The sequence below is a fragment of the Coregonus clupeaformis genome, unplaced genomic scaffold, assembly GCF_020615455.1.
Source record: "Coregonus clupeaformis isolate EN_2021a unplaced genomic scaffold, ASM2061545v1 scaf0038, whole genome shotgun sequence".
Taxonomy (NCBI): Eukaryota; Metazoa; Chordata; class Actinopteri; order Salmoniformes; family Salmonidae; genus Coregonus; species Coregonus clupeaformis.
In genome coordinates, this window is record NW_025533493.1 from 628907 (window position 1) to 642949 (window position 14043).

General features: G+C 46.5%; 1 protein-coding gene across 1 annotated transcript in view; it reads right to left on the bottom strand.

Annotated features, from left to right (window-relative positions):
• Positions 1–14043, bottom strand: part of LOC121576888 (terminal nucleotidyltransferase 4B) — an 86425-nt gene that overhangs the window by 39840 nt on the left and 32542 nt on the right. The window contains exons 6-8 of the mRNA XM_041890437.2: positions 13859–13987; positions 10477–10690; positions 9882–10008 (exon numbers count right to left, since the gene is read on the bottom strand). Of these exons, the coding sequence (XP_041746371.1) occupies positions 9882–10008; positions 10477–10690; positions 13859–13987 (470 nt within the window). The remainder of the gene's footprint in view (positions 1–9881; positions 10009–10476; positions 10691–13858; positions 13988–14043) is intronic.

Here is a 14043-nt window from a genome sequence, read left to right on the forward strand (position 1 = left end):
GTCGTAAACCATAACAACGTACAGTACGACGTACAGCACGTCGTACCATACATAACATTTCCCCCCTTTCCAAAACCAGGGACTGGTACCATATATAAAATGTCCATAGGGCAAGAACCTAGAGTGATACCTGTAAGAAATAAACATTAACCCTTAAACGGATGGACTCTCCAAACTAGCCAGTTCAGTCCATTAACCTGGAGGTTGACTAAGACACCTAACGGAGCCTAAGAATGAAAAGAGGTTAAGTAGTCCCCCAGATAAGCAGGGCGAGTTCGTGCCCGCATAGGCCTTTCTTCCACCGTCACCGCTTGTGGCTCTGGCCCTTGGGGAACCCACAGAGGCTGGGGCTCAGGTGGTAGTGGTGGAGGAGGTCCATCCGGTGGCGTCTCTGGCCTGCATGTCTGTTTTGTGTGCCTTCGTGTTCCTTGAGGGGCAGGGACTTTTCTGAGGCGGCTGGCGTGCCAGCGTGATCCATTGCTCATCATGAATGTGGCGGGCCCCAGTTGTCGACTGACCTGCAAGGGGTCCGACCAGAATGAGGCCATTTTGTTGCACCGCTGAGGCCGTCGGGCTCGGACCCAGTCTGACACTTGAATGATCGACTTCTTCACCCTGTGTGCCTTGTCAAAACGCTGTTTCATTGCTCTTTGGTGCCTGGTCACTGCCTGCTGTTCTTGGGTGCGCCTAGTCGCCGGTTCTGCTACTCTCTGTGTTCTGAGTCTGTCCAGTGGCAGTTCCATCTCACGACCTAGCATGAGGGATGCCGGGGAGACCTGTGTTGTTGTGTGTTTGCTTGCTCTGTAGTGCATTAGCGTTTGATTCAAAGCAGTTTGGAACGTGCACCCCTGGACCAGGTGCGCTCTGATGCCGTTCTTCAGCGTTTGGTTGAAGGCGTTCCACCCCTCCGTTAGCTTGTGGGTTGTAGTAGGCCGTGCGGATGTGTTTGATTCCCTTGTTGCTGAGATATGAGGAGAACTCGGCAGAGGTTAGCTGGGGCCCATTGTCCGTGGTAAGGGTGAGGGGTAGGCCCCACCTTGTGAACAGGCTGTCTAGGATGTCCACGATGGCCTGTGCTGTGACAGTTCCGACAGGAACCACTTCTGGCCACTTAGAGTGGAGGTCATACACCACCACCAGGAAGCGCTGATGGTGAGGGACTGCGTGTCCATGGATCTCGCCACAGATGTCCAGTTGGATGTGCTCCCAGGGGTGGGACGGCCATGCGAGAGGCTGCAGGGGGGTGGGGCGGACTGTCCTGTTTTCCCCACTGAGGAGGCATGCAGCACAATCCCTGACCAGGGCTTCAATGTCGTGGTCGATGCCTGGCCACCACACAAGGTCTCGACATCGCTGTTTGACCTTGACTATGCCCAAGTGACCCTCGTGCGCCATGGATAGAACACGCGCACGCAGGCCACTCGGGACCACAGTGCAAAACCCTCGAGAGACACAGACTTCTTCCCAGCAAGAAAGTTCGTGCTTCACTCTGGCGAAAGTCGCCAGCTCTTCCGGCACATGTGCTGGCCATCCAGTGCGTATGTAGGTGCGCAGGGTAGACAGTGTGGGATCCTGTTCCGATGCTTGCTTCAGCTCCTCCAGTGAGACGACTGACTGAAGAGGAGCGTAGAGCATTTGTACAAGCTCTGTTTCGTTGTCGTCTGGCAAGACGGTTGGAGTAGGAGCGTCAAAGGAGGCGTGAGAGGAGGTCTGCCACCACGTTATCCCTCCCCGGAGTGAACTTCAGCTGATAGTCATACTGTCTGAGGCGGTCGGCCCATCTGTGCAGCCGAAGTGGCTTGTGGCCAGTTCCTGATGCTGACAGTAGCGTTGTGAGGGACTGGTGGTCGGTTCGGAGTGTGAACAGACGGCCATATAGGTAGAGGTGCCACCTTTCGCACGCCCAGACACAGGCCAGTGCTTCTCGTTCGCCCACAGAGTACCGTTGTTCTGTGGGGCTCAGGGCCTTGAGGCGAAGGCGACGGGCCTCTCAATGCCATTCTGCAGCTGTGAGAGGACAGCTCCCTAGTGCTCCAGCTGAGGCGTCACATGTGACAATGGTGTGGCAGACGGGGTCAAAGTGAGCCAAGACTGGGGCTGTGGTGAGCTGGCTCTTCAGTGAGCGGACCGCGTCTGAGCAGGCTGCCGTCCAGGCCCATGGCTCATCCTTCTTGAGGAGCTGGCGAAGGGGCGCTGTGGTCTGAGAGTAGTGGGGCAGAAACCGGAGGTAGTAAGCTGTCATGCCCAAGAATGAGGCCACCTGAGAGGCTGAGGTCGGTTCCGGGATCCGGTGGACGGCTTCAATGTTCGACATGAGTGGGGCAATGCCTTTGGCCGACAGGCGGAAGCCCACAAACTCGGCGGCTGGAGCTGCAAAGGTGCACTTTCCACCGTTCAGGGTCAGGTTGTTCCGCAGTAGAGCACTGAATACTCTGTGGAGTCGAGTAATCATGGATGTGGAGGTCAGGGCCGTGGACCACGATGTCATCCAGATAGACCGCCACCCCAGGTATTCCAGCGAGGATGGTGCTCATCACCTTCTGGAAGCAGCTGGGGCGGAGCTAAGTCCAAAAGGCATGCGTGTAGTATCTGAACACGCCAGCGTGTGTGACAAAGGCCGTGAGGTCTCTGCTAGCTGCATGGAGGGGTACCTGAAGATAACCCTGACGAAGGTCAAGCTTCGTGAAGATCGTGGAGCCATGGAATTGTGCGGTCAGCTCCTCAGCTGTAGGCAAGGGGTACTTATCCGGGACAACGGCCTTGTTCACAGCACGGAGATCCACACAGGTCCGGATTCCACCGGACTTTTTGGTTGCAATGACCAAGTTTGAAATCCAGGGGGCAGCGTTGACTGGCTCAATGATGCCTGCATCCAACTGTGACTGGAGATCTTTTGTGACATCATCACGCAGTGCAAAGGGAATGCGCCGCAGGGGCTGCATGACTGGGGTCACTTCCCGGATTCACTAGGGGCCTGTGAGTAAAGGCTGTGAGGCAGCCCAGTCCATCAAACAGAGTCGGCCAGTTCTGTTGCCATGTGCAGGTAACCTGGTAGATAGCTGACCCACTGTCATCTCTCAGTGTGAATCCCAAGCCTGTGAAGAGGTCGAGGCCCAGGAGGTTGGCACCCCGCTTTGCAACATGAAATGTGAATGATGGCAGATGTTTGGTGCCGTAGTGTACTGGGACCTGGAGGGTGCCTACAATGTCTATCTTAGATCTACCGTACCCACACAGGGCAGTGGAGGGCTGTTGGAGTGGTAGGTGACTGAAAAACTTGTAGTAAGTGGCAAGGTTGAGCAACGACACCGCAGCGCCCAGTATCCAGCAGCAAAGGCAAACCCACCTCACCCAGCTGCACAGTGCATGTCCTGAATGACACATGGTTGGTGGAGACGGTTCGGATTTCCGTGTGTTCATGTTGAGAGTGAGATGAAACGAAGGGCCTGTTCTGGGTGGAGCTAGTAGCAGGGGCAGAAAACGACACACTTTCGCAAAGTGATTGTATTTTGAACAGTTCTTGCATATTTTCCCACGGGCTGGGCAGTTTGAAGCCCTTGAATTGTGAGAGCTAGCCCCACAGTTGCCACAGCTACTTCTGTTTGTTTGTCTGTGTGCCTGCTGCACGGGCATGTCGGTGTCTGTGTCCATGCAGCTATCGACAGCGGGAGGGCGTGCGCAGCGCGTGATCGTTGTAGTGCGCCTGCTCGGGCTGAAGCTGCTGTGTGAGAATGGCTGGGGGGCCGAGTGTATGCTGCAGAGCTGTCTGTTAGCATAGAAGAGCATTCCAACGCCGCTTCAACCTGGAGTGCTATTTTAATAGCTCCATCTAGTTGTAAATTATCCGATTCCAAAAGCAGTTTCTCCCTTGTCTTTTCACATAACGTCCCTCTATCAACTGATCCCTGATGATCTCGTCCTGAAGTGTCCCGTAGTTACAAGAGCTAGCCAAATCCCTCAGATTAGCCACGTAGCTTTGAATGGACTCACCCGGCCGTTGGTGTCTCTTCCGTAGCCGGTAGCGTCGGAGGAGCACTCGCTCTTTCCCGGCGAAGTGGTTCCGTAAGAGGCTGACTGCAGCAGTGAATGTAGGAGCCGATCCAAGCGCTCTGAAAATCCTCTGTCCCTCTGTACCAAGGCAGTGACGGAGCAGTGCTGTCCTCCGCTTGTCGGAGATTGTAGAAAAGTCCATAGCTTCTAAATAAGTGTTAAAACTATCAAGCCAGTTATTCCACGGGACTGGAGGTTCGCCAGGCACGGCGAGGAATGGTGCTGGCGGTGGTAAACTGAATTCAGCCATCTTCGTCGCCAATGTTATATCTAGCCTAGTTGTAAAAGAACGGACATCTGCACAGTTTCACATTGAACATCACTCTGTCGTTTAATGACATGTGCCACGCATTCTGACAACCCATTCATCCGTAACGCAGCACACTGTCGTAAACCATAACAACGTACAGTACGACGTACAGCACGTCGTACCATACATAACAGATCTGTGAGGTGAAAACATTTTATTTGCTTTGTGATTTGTCAAAAACGGTAAACGATTTGTCAAGTCATGTGCTCCGGTTCTTGTAACAAGTACATAAACGATTTGTAATATGCTGAAAAGTGGCTAAACTAAGTTCATATTTTTCAGGCAATGAGCGCAGCCATCTTCGACTTTGTTTATTTGTGTCTTATAGTGAATGGCATTCTGGGCTAAGGGAGTTTTCTCCAAGTCAAACATAAACAAACATGGCTGCCATTCTAAAGAATTTAGCTGCTGTTAGCTTAGCTGAAACGCATTTATTTTCTAAACAACATTACATTAGTCTCTTGTGCTCACCAGAGATTAGGTACATTGTAAACTAGTCTAGCTGTTAGGTCGCTAATTTATTTATTTATTTGTCAGCGCAACCTGTTATTTAGACTGGTTTATGGAATGAGTTTGGCTGTGGATGTGTTCCGTGTGATGCTTGGATGATGAAGTTCGCATTTATCTTTAACAATAAAAGGTCACATTGAGGAATAAAGTTTAAGGCCAGGCAACACAGGCAAAAATGGTGACTTCCATCTGTCCATTTTCAGATTTTGGGATATTTTGCAACTTATAACTTCCATACTTAAAATAAATCAGCAATAATGTATATAAATACTTTATTTGTATAATTGTATCCCAACTCCATCAACTACACGTAGCATACATTTTGTTCTTGTTAGCATGTTTCATGTAGAACTTCAACCGCTTTTGTTAAAACTCTCCATGTTGAATCATATATCATTCAAAAGCTTGTTTTACGGAGCATATCGTTAACTAGTCCATACATGGCTATATATCCTTTTTAGACGTAGTGCTTCGTGCTCAAAGATGAGTAATTTCTTGACATCCGATTGGTTACTGGCATTTAAAGGCCCTTTCCGGCAACCTGATTGGTTAAAATGCCTCACGTGCCGCGCAGCACTTCCTTGTTTGAAAAGATCTCCCGCAAAGAATCCCCGTAAAGAGACAAAATGAGAAGAATAGACCTACAGAATGTGAATAAAAATAGGCGATCTCAGTTAGCCAATGCGAGAAAAGCAGTGAATGAAATAAAAAAATGAGCCTGATCAGCCGATCGAGGCAGTGACAGTACAGGTAGAGGAGGAAAAGGAGGTAGAATGTGCACACTGTATGAAAATGTATGCACTCACAAATTGTAAGTCGCTCTGGATAAGAGCGTCTGCTTAATGACTAAAATGTAAATGTAATCGTGACGCATTTAGGAGGGGAGTGTACACTTCCTCCAGGCTGCAGGAGTGCTCCAGGGGAGATGTGGCATTTGATATAAATGTGAGGATGGTTCTTCTAGCCCACGAACTTGGACTTGGTTATGCAGCGCTAAACAAAATAAGCAAAGTCCTAGGGATTCCTTCCTTGCATCACAGCTCATATCAGAAACATGACAGGAGAGTGACAGGTAAATAAAAAGGGAGAGTAGCCCATTATTGTCAGGTGACTTGCGGTGTATAAATAATATTGATTTCCTTGCTCCAGCAAATGTATTCAAAGTGAATAAACAGAGTGATAGGAAAACATAACTATACAATGAGACTGTCACATAGGCCTACAGTGTCATTGGGCTGTAGCCTACTGTGATTACTGAGAAATTAGCTTTACATAAAGTAAATACATGCTGAAATGCTAATAATTATAGGGTAACATGCTGATATTTAGTCCTGCAGTTATGACTGTAATGTCGACAGACATCATAATAAGTACTTTTTCCCCCACTTTAGTTGCAGATATTCAGAGAGGGCTACAGTCAATGGGGAGTGCTGAAAAGCTAATTAGAAGTGCATACGCAGATATAGACCCAGACATAGCAGAGTTGCTGAAGGAGGATGAGGATGCCATCATAGACATTCATGTATCCTTTGATGGCACTTGGCAAAAGAGAGGATTCACTTCCAACTACGGGATAGGTGTGTGCATAGACATTGTAACAGGTCTATTCATAGACTATGAGGTGTTGTCTTCATACTGCCATGCATGTGTGATGAAAAGGAAAAGTGGAATTACTGAGGAGGAGTTCAGGGAATGGAAGGATTCACATGCAGATGACTGTGCTCAAAACTTCTCAGGTTCGCGCAAAGCAATGGAGCAGGAAGCAGCTAAACGCATGTGGTCCAGATCAGTCAGTCGCCACCACTTTCATTACATCAAGATGCTCTCAGATGGTGACAGTATTGCATACAAGGCATTGAGATAGGGAAACTAGAATGTATCAATCATGCCCACAAGAGGATGGGAACAGCGTAAACTTAGTTCAGAGAATCACCTTGAGGGGAGAGGTGTGGGGAAAATCACTGCACAAAAAGGTAAGAGTCAGCAAAAACATTACAGGGGTGCGATTCTTGATAACCAGGGTGATGTAGAGGGCATGAAGAATGCTATCTGGGCTGGTCTTGTCCATTCAATGTCAACAGACAAAATTCCTAATCACGGTAGATGCTCGACATCTTGGTGCTGGTACCAGCGAGCCCTAGAAAATGGTGAAGATCCACCCTGTCACAAAAACCATGGAGGCCATACATTTCTGAATAGAGAGGTTGCACAGAAAATGGTACCTCTATATCATAGGAAGTCAAATGATAACCTCCTCAAAAGAATGCAGCACGGAGGAACCCAGAATGCAAATGAATGTCTGAACTGATGCCCCAAAACTGTCAAGCCCACGAAGACAGTATGGCAGTAGCCACGTTCAATAAGGGAGCCACTGCTATATCAAATGTGATGGATGTATAGTGGCTTGACAGCACTTTGGTGACACTGGAAGCAATCAGAGAGGAGGATGCGAGGCGTGCTGTGAGAGCTGATGCTGCTTCAACGGAGTGTGCCAAGCGTAGGCGCAGGTCCCATGACACAGTCAAGAAAGTAAAGCGGCACCAGCAACAACTCAGAGGGCCTTACATATGGGGCAGGCATAGCTGTTAAATGTTCTGCAGATTTCACCAGCCATACAAAAGCCTTTCTACAGCGATACTATCATTTGTTTTTCAACAGGACAATGACCCAACACACCTCCAGGCTGTGTAAGGGCTATTTTACCAAGAAGGAGAGTGATGGAGTGCTGCATCAGATGACCTGGCCTCCACAATCCCCCGACCTCAACCCAATTGAGATGGTTTGGGATGAGTCGGACCGCAGAGTGAAGGAAAAGCAGCCAACAAGTGCTCAGCATATTTGGGAACTCTTTCAAGACTGTTGGAAAAGCATTCCAGGTGAAGCCGGTTGAGAGAATGCCAAGAGTGTGCAAAGCTGTCATCAAGGCAAAGGGTGGCTATTTGAAAAATCTCAAATACAAAATATATTTTGATTTGTTTAACACTTTTTGTTTACGACATGATTCCATGTGTTATTTCATAGTTTTGATGTCTTCACTATTATTCTACTCTAAATTAAAGTATAGTGGCTGGTGGGGGTCTACTTGGGGAGAATGGGTCCACAGAGAGACTGAAGTGGGATGAGTGGAGGCCCCACACATACTTCAGAGAAGTGTGTGATGCCCTCCCAGTCACCCCATCCCCCCGGATAGAGCCCCTCTCCACTCTCACCAATAACCACCATTGAATCTTAGCTATAATGACAAACAAGGCATAATAATGACTCGACATCCTCTGCTAATCTGTCCAGAACTCATTTTACAGCAGGTTTGCAAGTCACAAAAATAAATAAAATAGTATAGTTAAATCCTTCCTTCACACTCTCCCAAGCCAACCCTCTCCATCCACCCATTCTCTCCCGCCCTCATATTCACCCTCCTTCACACTCCCATTCAAATGCACAGACACACACACAATGTGTCCATGTAGCCAATTGGCATCGGCTACCCACACACATCCATAAAACAATTATTGATATATGTGCTCTTTTGTATTGTATTTTCTGTGTCCATGTAGCCATTAGCATCGGCTACTTCTATCTTTACTTCCTAGAGAAGAACAGTTACTTTGGGTTATTAGAGTTGAGATTGTATTGGGGGGGAATATTGTCTCAACTTACGATAAGCTGGTTTTAGACATCACTGTATGTAGCCTAGTGTGCTTATTGCTTTTTCCCCGCTTTGTCCTCTCCTCAGGGCAGTGGGCTCTCCTTCAACTGGATAGGTTTCTTGCAGCCGGTTTAGGGCTTCATCGGCGCTTGTGAATATGTTATTTTGCGTTCCCTTCCATACCCACAGCACTGCCGGTAAGCGGAGTTGAGACTTGATTCCTTTTTCATCCAGTGATTGTCTGATGGGAATGTATTGCTTGCGTTTTTTTCTCAGTTTAGCAGACAGGTCCCGGACGAATCCAATGGACTGGCCGTGGATTTTGATCTCTTTTCCCCCCTGTGCCTTCAGAATGTTGACTTTGGTCTGATAGTTCCACAGCTTGAAGATTATCATGCAAGGGTATTTAGCATTCTTCTGTTTCACTCTGATCCGATGGCATCGTTCCAGATCCTCTGGTGATATATCTACGCCAAGCTCCTCTGATATCAGTTTGATCACATAGCTGGAAAGGTTTCATTTTTTCTTGTCTTCCGGTAAGGACAATATTCTCATGTTGTTTCATCTCATTCTGTTTTCTTGCTGTTCCAGTTCATATTCTAAAGTTTGCAACCTTGTTTCTAGAAGGTTAATTTGTCTTCTTCGTTCATGCGCATGCCTTTTATGTGCATGTCTGACATGATAGACTACTTTCCTTTTGAAGAAATCTACTTTTTTAACAACAGATTGTAACAGTTTGTTTTGATGAGTATTGAGAGCATTTTAGCTATGTTTTCCTGGATATCCTTTAGCTGTTCATTACTCTCATTTGCGTCTCCAAGTTGTTCCTTGTCTTTTCCTCTGAGGGAAGCCATGGCTTGTTGGGTTCGTGTCGCCACGTCGCTTTACCAACTGATTGGTCCGCTGTTGTACATAACTGACCACTCACTCACTCCCAGTTGCTTGGGTATATATTGATCTATCCATTTTAGAGGCTTAATTTCTGTTGTCTGGCTTCTACATATAACCACAGTTTTATCGGTACAAAACGGAGCTACTCACTCACCACGCATCCTATCGGTACGCGCATGCGTGATTACTATCTGAAGGCACTTTTTATACCTATTTTCATATTTTGTACTTTCTTTGCTTTCAGGCCCACATGGAAGGGGTGGTAAGGGGAGAGTTTTTCTCTGGTCGCTGGGAGGGGGTGGTGGATCTATGTACTTTTTGAAGATGATTGCCTGTCTGTGATTTGAAACCCTCACCAAAAAAAAAAACTCACTATTTAAAAAGAAGTTTGAGAACAAGCTATCGTTTTTTTCTGCCATCACTACTGATTATGTGACTGTAATCCTCCCCATGTGTCCCAGCCCTGCCCCATACCTCTCGCTGTGGTTGTTGGGGTAGTACTTGGCGATGGGCGACACAGCGTGGCTCAGCACCATGTAGGCATAGTCAAACACCTGCTTCACCTGCATGGCCCCGTACGAGCTACGGCCCACATCATTACCTGGGCAACACAGGGAACAAAGGACATACGCCAAACGCTCATGGTCAGGTACAAACTTAAACTTGGCAGCTGCTTATTGAATCTGGCCCACCATAGAGTTCTTAAACATCTCTATAAAACAACTACATCTGATGTCTTAGTTATGGCAGAACTCTGAAGCACAAGACAATTCATTGAATGTGTACTTTTCAGAGACATCATATAGCTAGCTAGCTACCATATTTTGACTACTGTATGCAGTAAGCCAGGGTTTCCCAAACTCGGTCCTCGGGAACCCAAGGGGTGCACGTTTTGGTTTTTGCCCTAGCACTCCACAGCTGATTCAAATAATCAACTAATCATGAAGCTTTTATGCATTTGAATCAGCTATGTAGTGTTAGGGCAGAAACCAAAACGTGCACCGTGTTCGGAAAACGCTGCAGTAAGCAATCTTAGACAAACTAAAGGTGGGTGTGAGCCGGGGCTCACCTGGCTGCAGTGGATCCTCGATGTAGAGCAGGGATGGTCTGTATCCATCCAGCATGCTCTTCTGGACCTCGTCTTTGGAGAGGTAGCAGCCCCCGTCTTTGATCCGGATCCCAGTCTTCAGGTAGTTAAAATGGCGGCCGTACAGCTCAAAGAACTCTATGAGCAGGACGCCAGTGTTGGCGTTGGGACTGCAGGCGTCCTCCCTGCTATGGAGCTGAAACACACACACAATATAGTCTATTACTTGTTTCCACCTTAAGAACACATAGTAGTAAGAACACTATGCTGCTGGTGACAAACCCAATTTCCCCTCTGGGGATCAATAAAGTTTAGTCAATAGTACAGAAGTAATTTCTCATTGCTCTCAAAGGTTGAGAAAAGGCAGGGAAAATCCTTCATATAATCATTTCACTAGAATACTAGATTGGCAGTATAATAATAATAATGATACAGTGCATTAGGAAAGTATTCAGAACCCTTGACTTAAATTGTTTTATATATATATATATATATATATATATATATTCCTTACAGCCATATTCTAAAATGGATTAAAATGTGTTTTCCCCCTCATCAATCTACACACAATACCCCTTAATGAAACAGCAAAAACTGGATTAGACATTTTTGTCAAAAATAAAAACAACTACGGAAATATCACATTTACATACAGTTGAAGTCGGAAGTTTACATACACCTTAGACAAATACATTTTAACTCAGTTTTTCACAAATCCTGACAAATTCCCTGTCTTAGGTCAGTTAGGATCACCACTTTATTTTAAGAATGTGAAATGTCAGAATAATAGTAGAGAATTATTTATTTCACATTTTATTTATTTCATCACATTCCCAGTGGGACAGAAGTTTACATACACTTAATATTTGGTAGCATTGCCTTTAAATTGTTTAACTTGGGTCAAAGGTTTTGGGTAGCCTTCCACAAGCTTCCCACAATAAGTAGGGTGAATTTTGGCCCATTCCTCCTAACAGAGCTGGTGTAACTGAGTCAGGTTTGTAGGCCTCCTTGCTCGCACATACTTTTTCAGTTCTGCCCACACATTTTCTATAGGATTGAGGTCAGGGATTTGTGATGTCCACTCCAATACCTTGACTTTTTTGTCCTTAAGCCATTTTGCCACAACTTTGGAAGTATGCTTGGGGTCATTGTCCATTTGGAAGACCCATTTGCGACCAAGCTTTAACTTCCTGACTGATGTCTTGAGATGTTGCTTCAATATATCCACATAATTTTCCTTCCTCATGATGCCATCTATTTTGTGAAGTGCACCAGTCCAAACATAACAATGGTCATTATGGCCAAACAGTTCTATTTTTGTTTCATCAGACCAGAGGACATTTCTCCATGTGCAGTTGCAAACCATAGTCCGGCTTTTTTATGGTAGTTTTGGAGCAGTGGCTTCTTCCTTGCTGAACGGCCTTTCAGGTTATGTCGATATAAGACTCATTTTACTGTGGATATAGATACTTTTGTACCGGTTTCCTCCAGCATTTTCACAAGGTCCTTTGCTGTTGTTCTGGGAAAGATTTTTCGCACCAAAGTACGTTCATCTCTAGGAGACAGAACGCGTCTCCTTCCTGAGCGATATGACGGCTGCATGGTCCCATGGTGTTTATACTTGCATACTATTGTTTGTACAGATGAATGTGGTACCTTCAGGCGTTTGGAAATTGCTCCCAAGGATGATCCAGACTTGTGGAGGTCTACAATTTTTTTTTCTGATTTTCCCATGATGTCAAGCAAAGAGGCACTGAGATTGAAGGTAGGCCTTGAAATATATCCACAGGTACACCTCCAATTGACTAAAATTATGTCAATTCGCCTATCAGAAGCTTCTATAGCCATGACATCATTTTCTGGAATTTTCCAAGCTCTTTAAAGGCACAGTCAACTTAGTGTATGTAAACTTCTGACCCACTGGAATTGTGATACAGTGAATTATAAAGTGAAATAATCTGTCTGTAATCAATTGTTGGAAAAATTACTTGTGTCATGCACAAAGTAGATGTCCTAACCGACTTGCCAAAACTATAGTTCGTTAACAAGAAATTTGTGGAGTGGTTGAAAAACGAGTTTTAATGACACCAACCTAAGTGTATGTAAACTTCCAACTTCAACTGTAAGTATTCAGACCGTTTACTCAGTACTTTGTTGAAGCACGTTTGGCAGCGTTTACAGCCTCGCGTCTTCTTGGGTATGACGCTACAAGCTTGGCACACTTGTATTTGGGGAGTTTCTCCCATTCTTGTCTGCAGATCCTCTCAAGCTCTGTCAGGTTGGATGGGGAGCATCGCTGCACAGCTATTTTCAGGTCTCTCCAGAGATGTTAAATCGGGTTCAAGTCCGGGCTCTGGCTGGGCCACTCAAGGATATTCAGAGACTTGTCCTGAACCACTCCTGCATTGTCTTGGCTGTGTGCTTAGGGTCGTTGTCCTGTTGGAAGGTGAACCTTCGCCCCAGTCTGAGGTCCTGAGCACTCTGGAGCAGGTTTTCATCAAGGACCTCTCTGTACTTTGCTCCGTTCATCTTTCCCTCGATTCTGACTAGTCTCCCAGTCCCTGCAACTGAAAAACATCCCCACATCATGATGCTGCAACCACCATGCTTCAGCGTAGGGATGGTGCCAGGTTTCCTCCAGACGTGACGCTTGGCATTCAGGCCAAAGAGTTCAATCTTGGTTTCATCAGACCAGAGAATCTTGTTTCTCATGGTCTGAGAGTCCTTTAGGTGCCTTTTGGCAAACTCCAAGCAGGCTGTCATGTGCCTTTTACTGAGGAGTGGCTCCATCTGGCCACTCTACCATAAAGGCCTGATTGGTGAAGTGCTGCAGAGATGATTGTCCTTCTGGAAGGTTCTCCCATCTCCACAGAGGAACTCTGGAGCTCTGTCAGAGTGACCATCGGGTTCTTGGTCACCACCCTGACCAAGGCCCTTCTCCCCCGATTGCAAAGTTTGGCCGGGCGGCCAGCTCTAGGAAGAGTCTTGGTGGTTCCAAACTTCTTCCAATTAAGAATGATGGAGGCCACTGTGTTCTTGGGGACCTTCAATGCTGCAGAAATGTTTTGGTACCCTTCCCCAGATCTGTGCCTCGACACAATCCTGTCTCAGAGCTCTACGGACAATTCCTTCGACCTCATGGCTTGGTTTTTGCTCTGACATGCACTGTCAACTGTGGGACCTTATATAGACAGGTGTGTGCCATTCCAAATCATGTCCAATCAATTGAATTTACCACAGGTGGACTCCAATCAAGTTGTAGAAACATAAATGGAAACAGGATGCACCTGAGCTCAATTTCAAGTCTCATAGCAAAGGGTCTGAATACTTATGTACAGTATAGAGATGAAGGCCACCCACCCACCTGTAAGAAGCTGACAGCGATGAGGAAGAGGCAGTAGGAGCTGATGCCTCCTGTAAACACTTCATTCATGTCTCTTTGTAATAAGAACTGTTTCAGGACTAGCACCAGGTATGGAAGCACAGGATATTTCTGAGGAGAGAGAGACGGAGAGAGAACTTTAGAACAGTAGTTCAAACCAGGAGGAT